Below are 22,020 nucleotides of genomic sequence, written 5' to 3'. Positions count from 1 at the left end.
CAACTGTTTGGCGCGTTCAGATTCCGATGGTCCAAAAGTCTGTAAAAGGCTTGTTTTCAGCTATCGGTATTTATCGTGTCCAGGCGGGTGTTCAAGCAGACTTACCGCTCTTGCAAACGTGGAATTGCTGAATGACGCCACCACGTGGTAGAATTTAGGTTCCTCAGCGGAGATTTCTTCAGAGCGAACTGGGTCTGAACCAAGCGACGGTATTTTACTCACAAATCTCCAGCTGTTTCATAGCAAATGCGTTGGCCAATAAGTTCAATAACCGGAATCATCGGGAACATTGAGGTGACAGCAATATAAGTTTACCTAAATAAAACGAAGTGAGGCGTTTTATATTTAACGAAACCCATAATACGTTTTATTCAAGTTCAAAACCCACAAAACAGTGTTTTAAAAATAAAAATATTTTATAAAAATGTTTTACTTAATAACGTCATCACTTCAGAGCAGCCTCTTAAGTGGTTGTGAATTATGTACATTTCTTCCAATTACGTTACCCTACACAAGCAACAGCATTTTGCTTCCAAACCTCCGGCACTTTCAAAGAGACTGCGTTGACCAACATATTTTCAAAACTTTTGGAATGTTTCTGGAGCATCAGGGTCACCAAAGTAAGCTTTCACAAATAAACTGGCGTGAGGCATTTTATGTTCAAGAAAAAAAATGAAATGACTCATTTATTGTACTCCGAATAATTAACACAGAGCTCAGTAACAGAACTTCACGCATTTACGTCATCACATCAGGAGAGCCTTTTAAGGTGTAACGTTCTCGTTCGGGTGTAACCGATAACGCCGAATTAAATGCCGAGATAAACCACAGTCAATGAAAACCAGGTCGCAGTAAGATTAACCATTTACTGTTCACTCTTCACATTAACATATGGTGAAAACTGTTGATAAAACAGTACAAGATTGATACAGTATTTGTTCCTTTCTTAATATCACATTTCCATTGTAAATACTTGTAAAAGTGACTATAACTACATTATATTAAGGTGCAGTATACAGGCAGAGTTTACCTATGCCATTGACTACTTTAAATACACTTCAATGCAAACTATCCGCAACTCTTTAACTAACGAAAACATAAACATTATCAACCGTCGTTACTTTTAACAGGATCGGCGTTAACATCTTAGTTCAACATATCGATTATCTATTAACTTACAGCGTTGCTCTCACTGTGATTTCTAATGCTTGCAAAACAACTTCTTGCTCGGGTCTGCCTCGTGGTGAGCCCCCACCCTCGCGTTGATCTCAAACCGGTATTTTCCCACGAGACGTGGCGAAACCGGATGTGACGTCATCGCATGCCGATATATTTTACAGGCAATGAATATACTTTAAACACTTCTAATTCTAACTAGAAAATACTAACAAATGAATTACTAAGCGAAAATATTATAGACTAAATAACTGTCATAAAGACAACACACTCCCTGCCTGACCTTCGTAAGGTCACAATGAACAGAGTGCAAAACTTAGTCTCTTAATCAGTCATTAGGTAGAAGTAGAATAACTTCTGTAACTGGCCTTTGGTAAATTTTCACATCGCCTTTTTCGGTGGTCTTCAATTCGATCTTCCTGACATGTCCATCCCCACTAGGGTATGTAGCAGTGATTCTGGCCATTGGCCAGCTGTTGCGGGCAATTTGCTTGTCCCTGAGCAGTCTCCAGCGAGACCAGAATTGATTTGCCAGAGCTTGGACTTGTCTCCATTGCTTTGTGTACAAATCCTTGTCTGAGAAGTCCCCTGGTGGAGGGGGAGCTCCTGCCTTCTGTGTAAGGAGCATTGATGGCGAGAGTATGAAGGGGTTTTCTGGGTCAGAAGACACAGGTAGGAGTGGTCGTGCGTTTATAATGGCTGTGACCTCTGCCATTAGGGTGCACAGTACCTCGTGGGTCAATCGGGTGCGTTGCTGCATCTCAGGTTTCCTTTTCCGGGTTTTTTGTAAGGACATGAACCGCTTGACCGCTTGCTCTTTGTTATTTGGCAAGCGCTGGCGTGGTTCTCTGAAGGGTAGTGGGGCGACCCAATTATTTGCTTCATCCCTGAAGACTTTGGTGTCCATCATATTTAAGAAGAAGACGTCTTGAGCTGATGGAGCAAGTTTATTATCATGCTCCGTCTGAGCGAAGACTGACTGGCCCAGCGACTCATCGGTTACCTCGCGCTTGTTAATGCCTTGTTGTGCTTCCTTGATACACATGGAACTTGTGCAGGGATGAAAAATTGAATGGCGGCCACTCTCTAGCACATTGGTCTTGAGTGTGTTAACCGTTGGTTTGTGTACGTCACCGAGACACACCTCTCCTATCACCACCCAGCCCAGATCCAGACGTTGCGCGAAGGGGGCGTCGAGTGGTCCACTGACCTGCTGCCTAACCTTGTGTACCCGGATAACATCTCTTCCTAATAGCAGGAGTATTTCTGCTTTTGGATCCAGTTCTGGGATGTGTTTGGCGATGTGGTGGAGATGTGGCTGGTGTAGTACCGCACTTGGTGTCGGGATCTCAGTGCGGTTATTCATGATTTCATTGCACTCTAAGAGCGGAGGGAGACAGATGACGACTTTACCATCCAGGGACTCGATCTGGATGCCTTCTGCCTTCCTTCCTTGGGTTTCCATGTTGCCTGAGCAAGTTCTAAGGTAGTATGGGGACTGCTCACTCTCAATGTTGAACAATTTAAAGAACTCTGGACTGACTAGTGAGCGATTGCTCTGATCATCCAGAATCACATAGGCTTTGATGGCCTTGTCTTTGGCTCCTTTAGGGTACACCTTAGTGAGGCAGATCTTGGAACAAGAACGGCTTGACTGAGCTTGACCGCAAACTTCTGTACAGTTCGTGCTGACAACTGTTGACCTAGAGTGAGCCTCTCCCTCCCCGCCGTCCTGTTGTGGGGGTGAAGGAGCGTCGTCGGTTTGCGGTGACAGGTCGGGATGCATGGCCCCGACGTGATCCGTGCTATCACATTCCGGACACTTCACGGCGATCGTACACTGTCTGGCGAGGTGAGAGGTTGAGGAGCAGCATCTAAAACATATTCTTTTCTCCTTGAGAAGGACCGTTCTCTCTTCAAGGGGTTTTTCCCTAAACATTCTGCATCCTTTGAGGGGGTGAGGTTTGTTATGCAATGGACAATACTTGCTAGGGTCGTTGTTAGTTGTAAGGGCTTCAGTCTTGAGCACTGAGACGGGTTTACCAATGTTGAAAACATTCGAAGAGGATCTACCTGGCTTGGTGTAAATCGTACTGCTTCCTGGACCCGCGAGGCTAGGGTCGTTTCGCTTCTTCGCCTCCCTGCACACAAACCAAGTGAGGAGCTCAAAGGGAGGAAATCGATCATCGTGGTCTTCCTTGTATTCTAAAGCAACGGACAGCCACCTGTCCTGCAGCCCAAATGGAAGTTTGTCCACGACTTGTCTAATCCCGGATGGAGTATCTAGGTATACTAGACCAGCTGAGTAGCCATCTTCTTTGGCGCCTTGGAACTCCATAAGTAAATCTCTGAATTCTCTTAACTTAATGTGATCTTTGGCTGACACCTTAGGAAAGTTTTCCAGACGTCGATATAGCGCCGCTTCAATAATTTTGGGGGCCCCATAGCCCTCCCGAAGTCTCTCCCACGCTTTGCTTAAGGCTAGTTCGGGTTTGTTGATGTACACTGAACGTATGCGTCTCACCCGTTCACGTGATTCTTTTCCCAGCCATTTCGCCATAAGATCCAACTCTTGGGTTGCTCTGAGCTGGACTCCGTCGATAGCGTTGGTGAATGTGGAGTACCATGCACGGTAATTTTCAGGTTTATCGTCAAACCGGTACAGTCCCGAAGTGACGAGATCCTGTCGTGCTAAATACTGCATCGTGGGATCAACTGTAAGCAGCATGCGGGCTGGAGAAATACATTGGCGCATTTATGACTGAGGGCGTACATTTCTTATGGAATTCGCTGTCCTGAATTCGACCTCTGCATCTCTTCTCACCAAATCTTGTAAGTTTGGTGTCAAGAAGTATTGGTTGTCAGCTCTTTCATTCTCGACTTCATCACGGAGTTACGAGGGTAAGTTGTCTTCCTCGTATGGATGTGATGCAATCGTGCCTCTCTGAGGTTCCTCATGGCTTGGGATGTTATCGAATACATATGGAGAGGAAGGACGAGCCTGCCTTTCTATTTGAGATTGTACATAGTCGCTTGTGCGTTCCAATCTGGTCCTTTCTGAAGTAGATCTTACTTCGGCCAGATCATGCATTCCTTCAGCTTCTTCTATGTACTCTGCTTCCACCTTGGCAGCTTCTTCTTCTCTTTCTAGCTGCAGCACTTGCAACTTTGTCGATATCTTTGCCATTTCCAACTGGGTTTTGGCTTCTCTGGCGGCCGCTTCCATTTCTCTGGCAGCCTTTTCCTTCTGGATTTCGGCTTCTCTGGCAGCCGCTTCCTTCTGGATTTCGGCTTCTCTGGTGGCCGCTTCCATTTCTCTGGCAGCCGCTTCCTTCTGGATTTCGGCTTCTCTGGTGGCCGCTTCCTTCTGGATTTCGGCTTCTCTGGCAGCCGCTTCCTTCTGGATTTCGGCTTCTCTGGTGGCCGCTTCCTTCTGGATTTCGGCTTCTCTGGTGGCCGCTTCCATTTCTCTGGCAGCCTTTTCCATCTGGATTTCGGCTTCTCTGGTGGCCGCTTCCATTTCTCTGGCAGCCGCTTCCTTCTGGATTTCGGCTTCTCTGGTGGCCGCTTCCTTCTGGATTTCGGCTTCTCTGGTGGCCGCTTCCATTTCTCTGGCAGCCGCTTCCTTCTGGATTTCGGCTTCTCTGGTGGCCGCTTCCATTTCTCTGGCAGCCTTTTCCATCTGGATTCTGGCTTCTCTGGCAGCCTGTTCCATTTTCAAATCTGCTTCTTGTCTGGCGTAGCGCAGTCACACCCTGGCGGCTTCTGCCTTGGCCCTTGCCTGGGTGGACTTACTTGATGTCGCTCTACTGCCCTTGTCGCTGGGTGGCATCGACTTGATGCTGGATCGAGATGACATTGCAGCACTTGAAACACCTGATAATGCCGCTTTTTCTCTGTCACGTTCTCGTTCGGGTGTAACCGATAACGCCGAATTAAACGCCGAGATAAACCACAGTCAATGAAAACCAGGTCGCAGTAAGATTAACCATTTACTGTTCACTCTTCACATTAACATATGGTGAAAACTGTTGATAAAACAGTACAAGATTGATACAGTATTTGTTCCTTTCTTAATATCACATTTCCATTGTAAATACTTGTAAAAGTGACTATAACTACATTATATTAAGGTGCAGTATACAGGCAGAGTTTACCTATGCCATTGACTACTTTAAATACACTTCAATGCAAACTATCCGCAACTCTTTAACTAACGAAAACATAAACATTATCAACCGTCGTTACTTTTAACAGGATCGGCGTTAACATCTTAGTTCAATATATTGATTATCTATTAACTTACAGCGTTGCTCTCACTGTGATTTCTCATGCCTGCAAAACAACTTCTTGCTCGGGTCTGCCTCGTGGTGAGCCCCCACCCTCGTGTTGATCTCAAACCGGTATTTTCCCACGAGACGTGGCGAAACCGGATGTGACGTCATCGCATGCCGATATATTTTACAGGCAATGAATATACTTTAAACACTTCTAATTCTAACTAGAAAATACTAACAAATGAATTACTAAGCGAAAATATTATGAACTAAATAACTGTCATAAAGACAACACATAAGGTAAACCTAATTTCCTACCTAATATCAGAGCATATAACAGCAGTGAATAAAATATAAGAGGTAAAAGTTCATCGTAATCAAAAACAATATTATTATTCAGGGAGAATCACCAAAAAGAGATTTGGACAGGTATTTAGCAAGTTGTTCAAGTTGCCATCCAAAAAGCACTTAGGAAAATACATTGGATAATCATTAGAACAAAGAGCAGTACAATGACACGTGAAATAATATGAATCCAAGGATGTTTATTAACATTCAGACCCCAGTTAAAAAGTACAAAATATCATAAGCTAAAGACGCATGATCTTTAATAATTGGATAATTCACCCCATTGTCTCATAACGGCTTCATTATGGTTAATAATGTTATTCTACTGTGCAGTAAAATGAGCAATAGGTGGAAGAGCATTAGGTACATATCTGAGTACGGCCTTAACAATATCATAGATGCTGTATATACATTCAGTTGACTCAATGGTTGTACAACTGGTTTTGGTTATACTTGTGCAATAAAACTAAATCCCTTGAAACACTGGAAATTGCAACATTAGAGTTAATCAATCAAACTGCAACTTTAAGAGCCCTTGTCCTAATGTGTGCTTGGAGTAGCAGTATAAGTATCATTCACCAATGCCAATATTAGGTTATTCACAGGGGAAAAAGGCAGAACATTCATCATAAGAAACAAGCCCACAATCTGTTAACCTACTCTTAACTACATCCTCCAAACAAACCCAATATTTTGCTTTTTGATGACTGGAAGTCAAATTTACTCTCCTTGCACATCCTTGCTATTTAATACTATAAATACATGGATTAGTAAGTGAAATCCAGAGTCCTTCTTGATATTTCCCAACATTATGAACCAAAATGTCCAATTAATAATGCTTGCAAATCTTCTGGAATCTTATTCCATGCCAGCAAGAACTTGTGCTGATCTCAAGTTGAACAACACTTTCAGATTTCTATATCCTGGTACTTACATGATTCCTCCTTCTGGTTCTTCTAATGCAAGTTTGTATCTGTCTTAAAATCATCACACAAGTGACTAGCAACAGTTGTCATTTCAATGGTTGTCACAGCAACCAATTTCACATTGGCGTAAGGTATTCATAGAAGACTTTGACACTCCAGAGCAACTGGGATTGAGTTAGCTGGGTCACATGACTCTCTACTAATTTGTCCACATCAGCACACCATTACATTCAAAATGAAATTGTATTTGAGTTACATGTCCTCTTTCTCTTCAAGCCGAACACCCAAAATACTACTTACCACGATTGCCATGCTAACCAGAAAGAACTACAGTCTACAAATTAGTGAAATTAGTGAATCAAGGACAGTGGAAGTACACAAACCAGTTATCTTTGTTCTTTTGATGGTCAAAGGAATGGCGGCTGCTGCTGTATGAAGCTGTTCTCCATTCTCCATTTTGTGGACCAGTTTTGCTTGACCGAATCAATATTTTAAAGTAGATACAACAATGTGTCAGGTGATTTATTGTGCTAGAGATCATTTCCAAATAAATCAGTTGTTTGTGACATGTTATATGCTATAACATGCAGGTTTGTGAATGGTGAGACCTGTGTCTGCCCTGAGTGATTTGTGCTGGATAGAGGTTTGGTAACTGATTTAGAACAGAGAGCCATTAAGTTATCAGTTGTCACTTCTGGAAGAGAGCAATAAATCAACACTGACTTGGATCAGAGGTTCCTTAGGCTAGTCAGATGACCTGGAGCAACATGTGAACTGATAAGAGTGTTTAAAAGCAAGCAGCTTCAAATGCAATGCAGCAACAACTGTCCAGGGTCCGACTATCACGGATGTGGAGTACCCCACTGACACATGGCGTTCAGATCTGGACCATAAGGAGTACTTGGCCAACATAAACTTATTTTCTGGATATTGCCTTTTCTGTGGTTTGACAGGGAAATTTAGTTTGTGTGCACACTGACATGCAGTTGTGTAAATTCATGAAACTTTTTGCTGAGATGACGGATACTTGTCAGTAAATTAAAATTCTCCCTATGCCTGGTTATTAATACTAATGGGTAATCCTTGTAACAATCTTAATGCTCCAAACTTTCCCTCACATTAATTACCATTATTCCACCAGGATTATCAACAAACATTTCCTTTACAAGGTTTCATCTCAGTTCTTCATAAATTTTATATTACCACTTCACTTTCCTCTTCCACATAGTCTACTATTACCACAGCATCTCATGGAATCCAAAGAGACTTCATGAATGTTGTGAATACTCATCCACCGCCATCCATATCTTCATATCTTGCATTTGTCCAGATGGATGTCCAACTGACCAAGAATAAACTGTATTGTGTAGAACATGTAACCTTTGGTCATTATGAGACCACTCATCAGTGGTATTCTAACACCAATCATCTCTAAATATCTGGAAAGAAGAACAGCAATAGCATTTTCTGAACATCTAATTATCCGATACCTCCTCTAAATTCAATTAATCTACTCCACCCACCCTGCTTTATCTCCAGAACATCTGGTGATAAACGTAATCTCCCTTCTATATCCCTCTCTCATTGGCTCCACCTTTGCTTAGATGATTACAAAGATTGCCTTGCCTGGGTGCAAACCAGAAATGGTTGCCCAACTCTTCATCAGCAATTATTTGAATCATAAATCTCAGAGTATCATCATTGTCAAACAGAGCATTCCTTTGAAAATGCCCCTGATGGACCTCAGCTACAAATGAACATTGACTAACTCCAAGGGGTTTAAGATGGTTAATATAATACCAACCTGTCTAATTTGGAGCTGTCTAGATTTGATAAACTGATGGACTAGCTCTGTCACCGACATCATATGGTCCAACAAATCTTGGATATGTTAAAAGGGTCCGGATAATGAACTGAGATCATAACCTTCTGTCCTATTTTCAACTCTCTTGGTTTTATTCCCACGTCAAAATAGGCTTCAACTTACCATTTATTCTGTTCCATATTATGGGCTACAACATAATGGCATTGTCAATCGTGTTAATTGCTATACTCCATTTTCCTTTACAATACCATTATTCTCAGGCTCTGATAAATCCAGCGAAACCAAGATTCTGCAATCTCATTTCTCTGCAGTAGAAAAAGCTCCAGTGTTACAGATTATCATAAAGGTAGAGGAAACAAGTGACCCACGTGGTCCTGTGCTGTTTAGCCCTTTTAGCTGGCATTGATTTTAAACTTCTTTTCAGCCGTTCAGCAGTTCTAATGGATTGGGGTCAATAAGGAAAGTGGAACCTTTGTTTTACCTCAAAGTTTCATCAGATTTTGCATCAGCTGTACAGTGAAATAGGAACTTGCCTTCTCAATTATAAACTTTAAAAAGGCTGATGATGGTAAAAGTTTACCATCTGCTGAGACATAACCTCTAACTTCCCATAATGGTAAAGATACAGTTCAACAATTACAACAGTACATACTATCTGAATATATGATTGCTTCTGAGGGATATTGGTCTAGATGGCTGACAACAAATGTTATAACAGCAAGATCTGCCACTTATGCACATACTGTTTCAGGTAATTTGATTGCAACTGTAGGGTTCTCAGTAATATTAACTGTAATGTTAACTGTCAACTGCTAATAATAAAGTGGCTTCTCTTAAGTGTTATAATGAAATGGATTCTCCATAATGTTAACTGATGAGGTAATGTTCATTGTAGCTGAAATGTTTGGGTTATAATTGTAGATAACGGGGGATTAACCAATGGAAGTCATGTTATTCTATCTGTATGTGTGGGAACCTGAGTGAGTGCATGGGAAGTTTCGGTGAGGAGAGGCGAAGAGGAAGGCCGTGCGGAAAGTGCTCTGGTAGACCACCGTGGTTGGTTCCAGTCCGAGGGTCGCAGAGTTCGGAGGAAATTGAATGGTGGACCGAGGATACTGCGTGAGCTCCAACATTGTGCACGAACTATCTTGGTGCCTTTTTATTTTATATTTTGCTTCTCTACTAACCCCATAGTCAAAGTAAGATTTATAGTGTAATTCTTTAATCGTACATTGTGTACTGTCTGATATTTTGCATTGTGGGTTTGTTCTGGGGCCATTACACAGCATTCACACAAACTTGCTTACCCAGTTTGGCGGGGCTGACGGTTGCTCCCCCTAGACAACTGAGAGTTGAGCGATCCAAAGGCTTAGACAACACTTTGCATTTCTCCTCCTTCCTTGTCCTTTACACATATACCACATCCTGTAAGTCTCTCTCCATCCTGAACTGATGATGATCCATCAACAAAGATCCTTAAAGAGGAACTTTACAATTGCATGACTTTATTTTCCACTTCTTACGTACCAGCAGCAATAGATCATACACTAAGTCAGGTTTTAAAGTTAAAACCAGTATCTTTATTAGTATCTACTCCAAATATAAAAGATTAAATGAAATAAACAGAAGTTAACAGTGTTATGCACATATATATGTGTGTATATATACGTAGCTCCCAAACTATCAAGCTTGGGAAACAATACTTGAAGTCTTCAGATGGTAAAGTAGAAAAGTTCAGTAATCCACGGAATAAGTGAGTGAGGGGAGAGATTTGTAAATCCACATGAAAATGTAGACAGAAGGCAATTACAAAGAAGCCCACAAATTCCATGCTGGGTAAACAAAATAACAGTCGCCGAAGATCTTATCCATCGAGTTGTTCCAAAATCCACTTAGAAATATCATCAGGTGACAGTCACAGGAATATCGTCTTCAAGTGGTTACCACATAACACCCTGATTCCAGGTAAGGGCCAACAAAAGCGATACCACAGGATACTCCAACAAATCCGCACTTACGGATTATACAAAGTGACAATCACACATCTGTCGTGCACTGCGTGCCGATGATCAACCCAATCTTTTGGGCATGGGAGAGTTCCAAACCATAGCAGTGACAAGCTGAAGTTCCACCAGCCTGTCTCTCTTGCTCTCTCCTTACTGAGCAGCAGTGGTTGGCTGCAGCTTGTTATACTGACATCATAGTCCTGCCTCATCCAAGCGTCTCTTGTACTACTATCACCTGACAATCGAGGATCAACCCGATTAGTTAAATTGTCAGTGGACATAGTTGTGCTGTTAACTGCAATATTGTGGCCCAATAACAGCAATGTCCATTGGGCTAGTTGAGTTTCACTGACATTCCCATCCTTCATACGATGATCTAATTTAGGAAGGCATGGTAGCGTTGTGGTTAGCAGAAGATTTACAGTACCTTGATCCGGGTTCAGTTCCTGTCACTGCCTGTAAGGAGTTTGCACATTCTCCTTGTGATTCCACGGGTTTCCTCCGTGCATTCTGGTTTCCTTCCACAGTCCAAAGACGTACTGATTTGTAAGTTAATTGGCCATTGCAAATTGTCCTGTGCTTTGGCTAGGATTAAATAAAGTGATTTCTGACAGCACGGCTCAAGGGCTGAAAGGACATATTCAGTGCTGTATCTCAAAAGAAAACTGATTTGGTGTATGCTCTTTTAAACTGGTCAGTCGATTAAGACCAACAACATAAGTGAAATTTTTAACTGAGAAAAACAGCACCTGTGGATAATGCTAAATGTTGTGTTATGTTTCATCTACTGGAGTAAGTGTTTGAGATGCATATCCTACTGGTTCCAGTCAACCATCTGTTTCCTCGAGTAACATGGCCACGGGTCCTGAGAACAGGTGCTTCTACAATGCTAGTTTTATGAACTGAAACTGCCTTAGTGTGTTCTGGTTTCCATTCCCATGAAACACCTTTCTTCAAGAGCTCCATAAGTGGGTAAGCTTTGGCAGCAAAGCCATCTATGTGGTCTCTACAATAGCCCAGCAATCGCAGAAACAAATTCACATCAGTAGGAAGAGGTAGTTTTGCCACTACATCCACATGCTGTTTATCTATCTCTCTCCTTCCAGTGGTTACAACCACCTCCAAGTAATTGACTGACTGCATAATGATTTGAGCTTTTATATGGTTAATCTCCTGTAACAGTTATAGTAGTTCTTTCAGTAACTCACAATGCTCCTCTACAGTATTCTGCTTAATCATAGTCTTGGGAATTGTGGCTACAATAAGAGAGTTGAAGGGGTAACTTTATTCAAATCTCAGTAATCTATGTGAGTCTCCAATTCACAAATTTCTGAACGGACCATATGGGTGAATTATTTGTGGATGTTATTTTTCTCAAAACTCCATGTGTTAAACAACTCTGAATAATTTTCTCCACATCTGCCAAATGGAAATCAATTTTGCTGCTAGGGTTCAGGTCAGGACTTTGTATTCACTCCTGTCCTTGCATCCTGCCACATTTATGTTATGTTTTGCAAGTACTACCTGGAAATCTTAAGTACTTTGTCTGGCCTTTGAGTCCTCCATCATATCTTCTGCCTTCCCCCATGTCTCCCCAAAAGTACACATCCTGTCCTCAGATCATTCTACTGGAATGTAAATGGAGACCTGCTCTCTATTAAGCCAACCTGTTGTTGATCCCCTGTAGAGAAAATGAGACCACAGTGTATGAGCCTTCCAAGAAGAACACGGATCATTCCTGTAGTTACTTTGGCATTCAGTGCCATGAAACAAATACAGAGTCATTGCAACGACTGTTTGTTGGTGAGTTCTCCACCAAGTTTGTACCCTGTGGGAACAAAGATCACGAGGAAGACGTTCATTCCCTTGTCCTTGCTCGTTCCCGAGAGTACAGTGCATCATCCCCATCTCCATATATCTGTGTGATACGCACACCAGGATCACCATGCATCGTGGCCACCTGTCAACTGGGTCAGACCGACACTAGCTACACCGCACATAGATCATGTCACTATATCCCCGGGGTCAGATCCACACCGGGACCACAGTGCATACTTCCCATCTCCATATTCTTGTGTCACACCCACACCCGAAGACATGCAGGTGTCTCCTGGCCATATCCCCTGCATCACGTCCACTGTGGAATCAAACTTCATAATTCACACCTCTGTGTCCCCTGCATCACAACCACACTCACTGCATGCTTCCTGTCTTCATAACGCTGTCTTGGGCCCTCGTTGCAAACAGCACGTGCATGCGGCACTACTGGAATAATATCCCTATTTTGGAAACAATCTAACCTCTCTCCCTTCTCACTTCCTCATCCAGGATCAGATCCACCCAGTGACCGACCGCACAGCCTTCATCTCCCCTTGGCTGTCACTCAAGAGGGTCTGAGGTACAGTTTCCACTGTGAGGCTGCGCGCAGCTCCTGGTGGCCCGTCGTCAGATGGCCATTTGTAGATGGGCTCGCCCAGGTCCAGTGGACAGGATGATGGTAATTATAATGGTGTTCCCATAACCAAACTCAGTCCTACTCATCCTAACAGCCAACGCTGTCAGCTATGGCCACACTCCAGCTTCCCATGCGAGGTCCAGCATCGTAGGATGCCTACAGACTGGATTCAGGACTAGTGAAGCCAACATCAGCTCCTTGCAACCAGGCCATCCATCCGTCAGAGCCATCTCACAGGAATCCTCATCCCTGCCACTGATAAACATTCCCCATAGTATGATGTTACATGCACCATACTTTGCTGTACGGATGATATTGCCTGGCTGATGAGCAGTGTTAGATTTACTTCAAACATAAAATTTTTAAAAAAGCCTACCCTTGCCCGTAAAGATTTTGCAAAGTATCACCGAAAAGATATTGAAAATATGCTGAAGAAGTTATTATGTTCCAGTGAGACAAAAGTGGATTGTTTTGGCCTCAACACTAAGTGGTACGTGTGATGTAAATCTGATACTGTGCCAGGTAAATCCTTTTCAGCCAGTTACCACCACTCCACCGTAAAGTATAGTGGAGTGAGCATGATGCGATTGGGATGGCTTTCAGAAGCAGCAGGGATTGAAAATCTTGTGAGAATTGATGGGAAAATCAATACTGGTAAATACAGAGATTCTGGATAAAAACCCGTTAGCCTCTGCCAGAAAGCTTGTCTTTCAGCAGGACAACGACCCAGAGCACACTGTCAGATCAACCATGGAGTGACTTCAAATGAGGAAAACTGATGCACTTGAGTGGCCGAGTCAGAGTCCTGACCTTAACCCGATTGAACATATCAGGCAGAAACTAGAGACTGCTGTCCTCCACTGCTGCCCAACTAACTTGCCACAGCCTGTAAAAATGGGCAAGTCTTGCCACCAGATTGCGCAAAACAAATAAAGACTTATCCAAAGAGACTACTGGTTGAAAATCTGCGAATGGTGGTTCAACCTAGTACTAAGGAAAGGAGTTTTGAACTGCTAACAGATAGTTTTGTGTTTTTAGTTTCAATCAATTTTTAGTTTTTCATGCTTTACAATTTTTCCTATTTGTTTGGCTCCACTGTGAAAAAAGGGAACATGTGATTCACAAATAAAACTTCTCAAGTTAGATTTATCAACATCACTGGCTGTAATACTTATTTATATGCATAAATAGTTAGTGCTCAATACTTTTACAAGACACTGTTTGGAACGAGCTGTCAGAAGAAGTGGCAGATGTCCATACAACTGAGACTTCTGGGCAGATATATAGATAGGAGAGATTCAAAGGGATGTGGATCAAATGCAGGCAACTTCTACGAACGCATGTTGGAAGTTTGGAAGGCATTTGCGAGTTGGGCCAAAGGGCCAGTTTCCAGACTGTTCTCAATGAGAGAGAAGGAGATGTTCAGAGAGAAAGATGTAGAGTAGATTGTCACAGAGAGATGAATCGAATGAAAAGGAGGGAAAGTGACAGATGGCAGTGTGGGGTAGGGTGTGTCAGTGAGGGGGAGAAGCTAAGGGATTCCAGGTAGGGAAAATTGAGGTCCTTGATGAACAAGTGGGGAGTGTAAGTGGGTCCAGGACGTGGGAGAGACAGATTTTCAACAGGAATGCTCAATACAGATTTCTGTCTTTATCAGGAGTCCCTGATTGGGGGGGGGGGGTGTAACCCCTCTTAACAAGGGTCACTGATGGATGAGAGACCTCCTTTCGAACAGGGTTGAAATAGACTTTTTCCCAACATGATCATTAATGAGGGAGAGAAACTCTCTGGCCAGGGGTAACAATGATGCAAAGACTCCTACTTTAAAAGGGGTTTCTCATGGGGAAGAAACTTCCATTTTTACACGGATTTCCTATCCACCTTTTGGTGGCGGAGATACGCCCTCTATAACAGGGTGTGTTGATGTGGGAGGGATTCCAATTTCAGAGGCACTGTGGCTGTGAGGACATACACTATCACAATGATCCCCGATAGGGTGAGAGATTCCCTCTCAAATAGGGATCCCTGATGGTTGAGACATGCTCTTTCACAGAGGTCTGTATGGAAGAGAGGCACTCTCTTCAACAGCTGTCTCTGATGTAGAAGTGTCTCCATCTTTAACAGGAGTTTCAGGTGGTGCCAAGGCTCTATTTTTAGCAGGGCTCTTGAATTGGAGAGGGACTGCAATAGGCATGAGTTCATGATGGAGTGGAGAGACCTTTTAGCCAAGGATATGGCAGGGGAATGTCTCACAATCTACCAGGCACCACTGAAGGATTAAGAAACTCCCTCTTTAAAAGAGCTCCTGATGGATAATGGTTTAATTGGTTCATGAATGTTCAGTGAAAAAGTTTGTTTTGTATGCCATCCATAGAGATAATTTTATTCCCTCAGCACATTGGGGCAGTACAAAGGTAAACAATAACAGAATACAGAATGACAGCAAAGTTATAGCAAACAGAGGGATTCCATATTGTGACATCTCCCTCTCAGTGATGTCACAGACCTGTCACACCCTGCCATTCAAGTGATGTACAGGACAGACGGTGTGACATCAATGTTGTGAAACTTCCTCACTGTGACGTTATAGAGCTAACACAAATTACTGTTGAGGTGATAGAGGGAACATGGATTGTGACGTTAATGTTGAGACACCTCCCTCACTGTGGCATCACAGAGCTGTCCCAGACAGCCGTTGTCGGGATGTGAGGATCAGGCATTCACCGGCTGAACACAGAGAGCATCTGTCTGTATAACCTCCTGGCAAATCGGAAGTCTTGACAAGAGTTTTGTTGGGTAGATAGGAAAAGCTCTGGATATGAAAAAAGTAATCGTCGTTAGTGAACACAGGGAAGGTAAGGGATGTCGCAGAAACGACGAGGAGATGCTGGGAAGACGAGGCTTGGTGGTTGGGAGACCAGGCACAGAGACCTCCCCTACAAGGAGGGAGTGTGATCTGTTGGAGACCTAGGTTTCAGAAGTCATGGGGTAACTCATGCATTTACACTACAATAGGGGTAAATGTCAGGGTCAAATGGTCAACAATGACACAATGTCCGTGAGTCCTCTATCCACTCCACTGTCCGCCGGGACCAGGCATAAAACACACTGACTCCCTTGATGCTTACCATCACTGGGGATCAAGCGCTGAGCACACCATCCACTCAATCCTCTGGGACAAAGTGTCAGTAGAACTATCCTCTGCAGTTGGACAGATCACAGGGTCAGACACAGAGTTAAACTCCCTCCACACAGCCCTAACCTAGTGTCAGACACGAAGTGAAGCTTTCACCACACCATCCCGTCACTCAGTCTTGCTGTCAGACACACACTGAACTGGAAATAATTCGGAAAATGTGTAGCTCAGATGAGTTGTTCTCCAAGCTTGGCAATCCATTTGCAAATGTTTCGTTACCATATGAAGAGGCATCGTCATGATGGTAACAGAGCATCTGTAAAGGAATAGCCTTTAACTACCTAGGCTGCGCATTTTCCGAGTTATTTCCAACAAACTCGGGCGTCAAACGCTCAGATGTCGATGATGTCCCCTCGTATAGTGATGAAACATTTGCAAATAGATTGCCAATCTCAAAGAACCACTCACCCCAACATACCGATCTCCTTCTGTTCTTGTTCCACTATAGAGAACATGAAACTGCAGTGTTCCCGAGTTCCGAGAACACCACGGTTACTTTCCGGCATCATGTCCGTCTTCGGTGCAATTAGAAGAACAGCTACTTGTTGCAACAAATGCTTGTGGGTGAGTTCTCAACAAAGTCTATACCCCGTGGAACAAAGATCATGAAAAAAATGTTCGATCAACCTGCCGTTCCCCATTCACAGGTGTGCACTTCATAGTACCAATCTCCATATCTCTTTGCCATACGCACAACGGAATCAATCATGCATGATACCGTCCCTGTATCTGGTGGTTCAGATCCACCCCAGCTGCACCATGCAGGAACTTGTCTCTGTATCCCCTGGGTCAGAACCACACCCAGAGTAACGTGCACGCTTCCTCTTTCCATTTTCTTGTCTCAGACCCATACTGGAAGCACCAAGAGTGTGTAGAAATACTCCAATAATGTATTTTTTTTTAAATGTTTTCACCTACTCCTCTCCCTCTTTCAGAATCAGAAACACCAACTGACAGATCACACAAACTCCATCAGCATTCGACTGTCCCCAAAGCAATCTCCAGTGGGGATTCCCGCTACAAGGTTGTGCGCCGCTCGCGTTGACCCTTTGTCAGGCGACCATGCTGTTGGTGGGCTCATCCAGCACCCAGTGGAGAAAAAAAATCAGGGGTGCAATGCGGCCGGAGCTCACCAGAGTGCCGCTCCAGCACCGCCATAAAAAAAAGTCAAAATAAACAAGTGGGCAATTTACAGTGTCCACTATAGTTTTTTGGAAAGAGGCTCTTTTTCCTCTTTGTGTTGATAGGAAAAAAGAGAAATTTAGTGAGGCAATGAATGACATGGAACCCATTTCCAAACCTCCCAAATGGTTGCTCTCTTCCTGTTAACATTTGTCACTTCCAAACGATATTTTCTATTCATATAGATACCATAATAATTTATGTAAAGATTCAAGTTTCTTTAACTTTTTATATATTTAAAGACTAAACAGGATCTGTATTGGTCTAACCATGTAATACACAACGTGTGAGGATACTGTGAGTATCAACACTCACAGGTACACTTCCTGTCCAACCATTTCTGCAAGAGAAACTGTATGAGGCAGAGTTGCCAACCTACCGCTTTTAATGCTAATATTCAGCAATATTCGTGGCTTTAGCAATAGTTCATTAGATGTTCTTTTTTCATACTTGATTACTTGGTTCCAATTTAGGTGGCTAAAAGTGTAAGAAACTTATTTGCTTTATTTCTGTATTTTTATACCTGCTTAGGAACACTGCTAAGTGCTGCAGGCCTTGCTGTCTGCTCCGACTCAGTCGTATTAGTAAGGCTACATCTGTGGTGGTCCGTGGATTACTCGCTCATACAAAAGTAAAATTTTCTCACTAACGACCCTATGGCTTCTAAGCAAACAACATTCTTTACTTGCTTGATAATTATATTTTATGATAATTAGTTAGTGCAACCGTGCAATACTTTGTCATATTATTAAGTATTATATGTTTTATTGTAGCAGCTATACACTGAAATGTAGTGATAGGCTATAATCTTGTTAATGTCTTAACTATCACTATATTTCTGTGGAGCTCTGGAATTCATATACAGTATGTCTTTCATCTTGGTTTAGTGCTTGACATTATAAAAAGCCCCATTTTATATTTATTTATTTATATTTTGGGAGAAGGTGCTCAAAAAGGTACATAAGTCACCCAGATCAGATGAACTGCACCCTAGGGTTCTGAAAGGGATAGTGTTAGAGATTGTGGAAGATTAGTAATGTTTTTTCAAAAATCATTAGACTCTGGCATGGTGCCAGAGGACTGGAAAATTGAAAATGTCACTCCACTCTTAAAGAAAGGAGGAAGGCAGCAAAAGGGGAATTATAGACTAGTTAGCCTGACCTCAGTGGTTGGGAAGGTGTTGGAGTCAATTGCTAAGGATAAGGTTATGGAGTTCATGGTGACACAGGGCAAGATAGGACAAAGTCAACATGGTTTCCTTCAGGGAAAATCCTGCCTGACGAACCTGTTGGAATTCTTTAGGAGATTACACGTAGGATAGATAAAGGACAGTCAGTGGATGTTGTTTATTTGGACTTTCAGAAGGCCTTTGACAAGGTGCCACACATGAGGCTGCTTACCAAGTTAAGAGCACATGGTATTACAGGAAAGTTATTAACATGGTTGGAGCATTGGCTGATTGGTAGGAGGCAGCAAGTGGGAATAAAAGGATCCTTGTCTGGTTGGCTGCCAGTGACTAGTGGTGTTCCACAGGGGTCAGTGTTATGATCGCTTCTTTTTCACTGTAGATAAATGATTTAGATGATGGAATAGATGGCTTTGCTGCCAAGTTTTCAGATGATATGAATATTAGTGGAGGGGCAGGTAGTGTTGAGGAAACGGGTAGGATGCAGAAGGACTTAGACTAGGAGAATGGGCAAGAGAGTGGCAAGTGAAATATAATGTTGGAAAAGGCATGGTGATGCACTTTGATAGTAGAAATAAATGTGCAGATTATTTTCTAAACGGAGAAAATCCAAAAATCTGAGATACAAAGGGACTTGGGAGTCTTTGTGCAGAATTAACTTGCAGGTTGAGTCACTGGTGAGGAAGGCAAATACCATGTCAGCATTCATTTCAAGAGGTCTGGAATACAGGGATTCAGGGATGTGATGCTGAGGCTTTATAAGGCACTGGTGAGGCCTCACCTTGAGTATTGTGAACAGTTTTGGTCTCCTCATCTTAGAAAAGATGTGATGGCATTGGAGAGGGTTCAGAGGAGGTTCACAAGATGATTCCAGGAATGAAAAAGTTATCGTACGAGGAACATTTGATAGCTCTGAGTCTGTACTTGCTGAAGTTTAGAAGGGTGAGGGGGTTAGGGCTAGGGGGAATCTCACTGAAACCTTTTGAATGTTGAAAGGCCTAGTCAGAGTAGATGTGGAAAAGATGTTTCCCATGGTGGGGGACGCAGGACAAGAGGACGCAGCCTCAGGATAGCGAGGTGTCCATTTAAAACAGATGTGGAGAAATTTCTTTAACCAGAGGGTGGTGAATTTGTGGAATTTGTTGCTACATGCAACTGTGGATGCCAGGTCATTGGGTGTACTTAAGGCAGAGCTGTCAGCGGAAGTGGTGGATATAGGTTTGATTTCAACATTTCAGAGAAGTTTGGATATGTACATAGATGGGAGGGGTATGGAGGGCTGTGGTCCAGATGCAGTTGGATAGGACTACGAAGAGTAACAGTTCAGCATAGACTAGACAGGCTACAGTGCTCTATGACTTTACAACTCTAGAAGGGAGATCCATCCCATGAGATATAAACTTAACACAAATAGGACTCAAGGTCCGGATTGAACGTGGATCACTGCAACTCCAAGGCATGGCTAGTCACTTCAGATCTTTCTTTGTTAATTTTTGCATAAGGTCATCAACGACGGCAACAAGCAGCTTCAAGTCATCAGGCTGTGACAGGCGATGGTCACCGTTCTTCCGGAAAATGACATCGACATCATCGCTTGCAAGCTGTTCCGCAACAGTGATGGAATTCTGCCATGGGACTATATCATCCTTCATTCCATGGAGGAGCCGCACTGGGCATGAGATTGGGATGCTGCCCTGTAACAAACAGTGCCCCTCTGCCTCCTTTACAAAATCATACTTTATGGTGTGGTAGCCAGTGACACTGTACCTGGAGGGCATGTTGAATTGGCCCATCACCTCAGCTTCTTTCTTCAACTGAAGGGCAAATAACAAAGCAAAGAGCAAAGGCAAGATTAGGTATATAGAAACATAGAAAACCTACAGCACAACACAGGCCCTTCGGCCCACAAAGTTGTGCCGAACATGTCCCTACCTTAGAAATTACTAGGCTTACCCATAGCCCTCTATTTTCCTAAGCTCTATGTGTAACAATCACAGAAAAATTCTTTTCCATTAATTTTTCAGTACCTGGCCATTTCTGAGAGCTTTTGGCACATAAAACAGAGTACTGAGTACAGGAAATGGGATGTTATGTTGCAGCTGTATAAGACATTGGTGTGACCCAATTTGGAGTACTGTGTGCATTTTTGGTCACCTACCTACAGGAAAGATGTAAATAAGGTTGAAAGAGTACAGAGAAAATTTACAAGGATGTTCACTGAGGCCATCTCCAATGGTATCCCACCACCAAGTGAATTTTTCCCTCCCCTCCCCACTTCCTGCAGGGATCACTCCCTAAGCGACTCCCTTGTCCATTCGTCCCTCCCCACTGATCTCCCTCCTGGCACTTATTCTTGCAAGTGGAACAAGTGCTACACCTCCTCCCTCACTACCATTCATGGCCCCAAACATTCCTTCCAGGTGAAGTGACACTTCACCTGTGAGTCTGTTAGGGTCATGTACTGTGTCCAGTGCTCCTGGTGTGGCCTCCTGTATATCAGTGAGACCTGATGTAGTTTGGAAGACCACTTCACCGAGCATCTACACTCTACGTGCTAGAAAAAGCGGGATCTCTCAATGGGCACCCATTTTAATTCCGCTTCCCATTTCTATTCCGATATATCCATCCATGGCCTCCTCCACTGTCGTAATGAGGCCACACTCAAGGTTGGAGGAGCAACACCTTATATTCCATTTGGGTAGCCTCCAACCTGATGGCATGAACATCGATTTCTCAAACTTCCAGTAATGCCCTCCCCCCTTCCCCATCCCCTTTTCCCTCTCGCACCTTACCTCCTAACAGACTCCCCCTTCTCCAGCCCTGTATATCTTTTACCAATCAATTTCCTAGCTCTTTACTTCACTGCCTACCCCCTCCCAATTTCACCTATCACCCTCCTCTGCCCCCACCTTTTAACTCTACTCTTCAGCTTTTATTTCTCTAGTCATGTTGAAGGGTCTCAGCCCGAAATGTCAACCGTTCACTCTTGTCCATAGATGCTGCCGGGCCTGCTGAGTTCCTCCAGCAGTTTGTGTGTGTTACTAGAACTAGAGGTCATGCATTAAGGGTAAAAGATGAATTATTTAAGAAGAATCTCAGGAGAACTTCTTTACTCAGAAGGTGGTGCAAGTGTGGAATGAGCTGCCAGCAGAAGTGGTGAATGCAGGTTTGATTGCAAGACTTAAGAGTAGTTTGGATAAACATATTAATGGGAGGGGTATGGAGGACTATGGTCCAGGTGCACGTGGATGGGACTAGGAAGAATAGTGGTTTGGTGTGGACTAGAGGGGCCAAAGGACCTGTTTCTGTGTTGTAGTGCTCTATGGCTCCAGCAGCTACAGCTGATACATGAATGCCCGTGAGAAACTAGTAATACACCCGCTTGCAACACTGCCCCCTTTTTTGTGAAGGTACAGTCAGCCCTCCTTATCCGTGGAGATTGG

The 22,020-nt window shown here is 43.2% G+C and overlaps 1 protein-coding gene across 5 annotated transcripts in view; it reads right to left on the bottom strand.

Annotated features, from left to right (window-relative positions):
* LOC132385078 (palmitoyl-protein thioesterase ABHD10, mitochondrial-like) overlaps positions 1–22,020 on the bottom strand; it is a 148,505-nt gene that overhangs the window by 64,017 nt on the left and 62,468 nt on the right. Inside the window, exon 7 of one of the 5 annotated variants that reach the window (XM_059956802.1) lies at positions 5,215–20,391. The exons of the other annotated variants lie outside the window; for them this stretch is intronic. Coding sequence (XP_059812785.1) covers positions 20,044–20,391 — 348 coding nt within the window. The 3' untranslated portion in view covers positions 5,215–20,043. Of the gene's footprint in view, positions 1–5,214; positions 20,392–22,020 lie in introns of those variants that run through there. 5 annotated transcript variants of the gene reach the window in all.

The sequence above is a fragment of the Hypanus sabinus genome, chromosome X2 (genome assembly GCF_030144855.1).
Source record: "Hypanus sabinus isolate sHypSab1 chromosome X2, sHypSab1.hap1, whole genome shotgun sequence".
NCBI lineage: Eukaryota > Metazoa > Chordata > Chondrichthyes > Myliobatiformes > Dasyatidae > Hypanus > Hypanus sabinus.
This window is presented reverse-complemented; position numbering and strand designations above follow the sequence as displayed.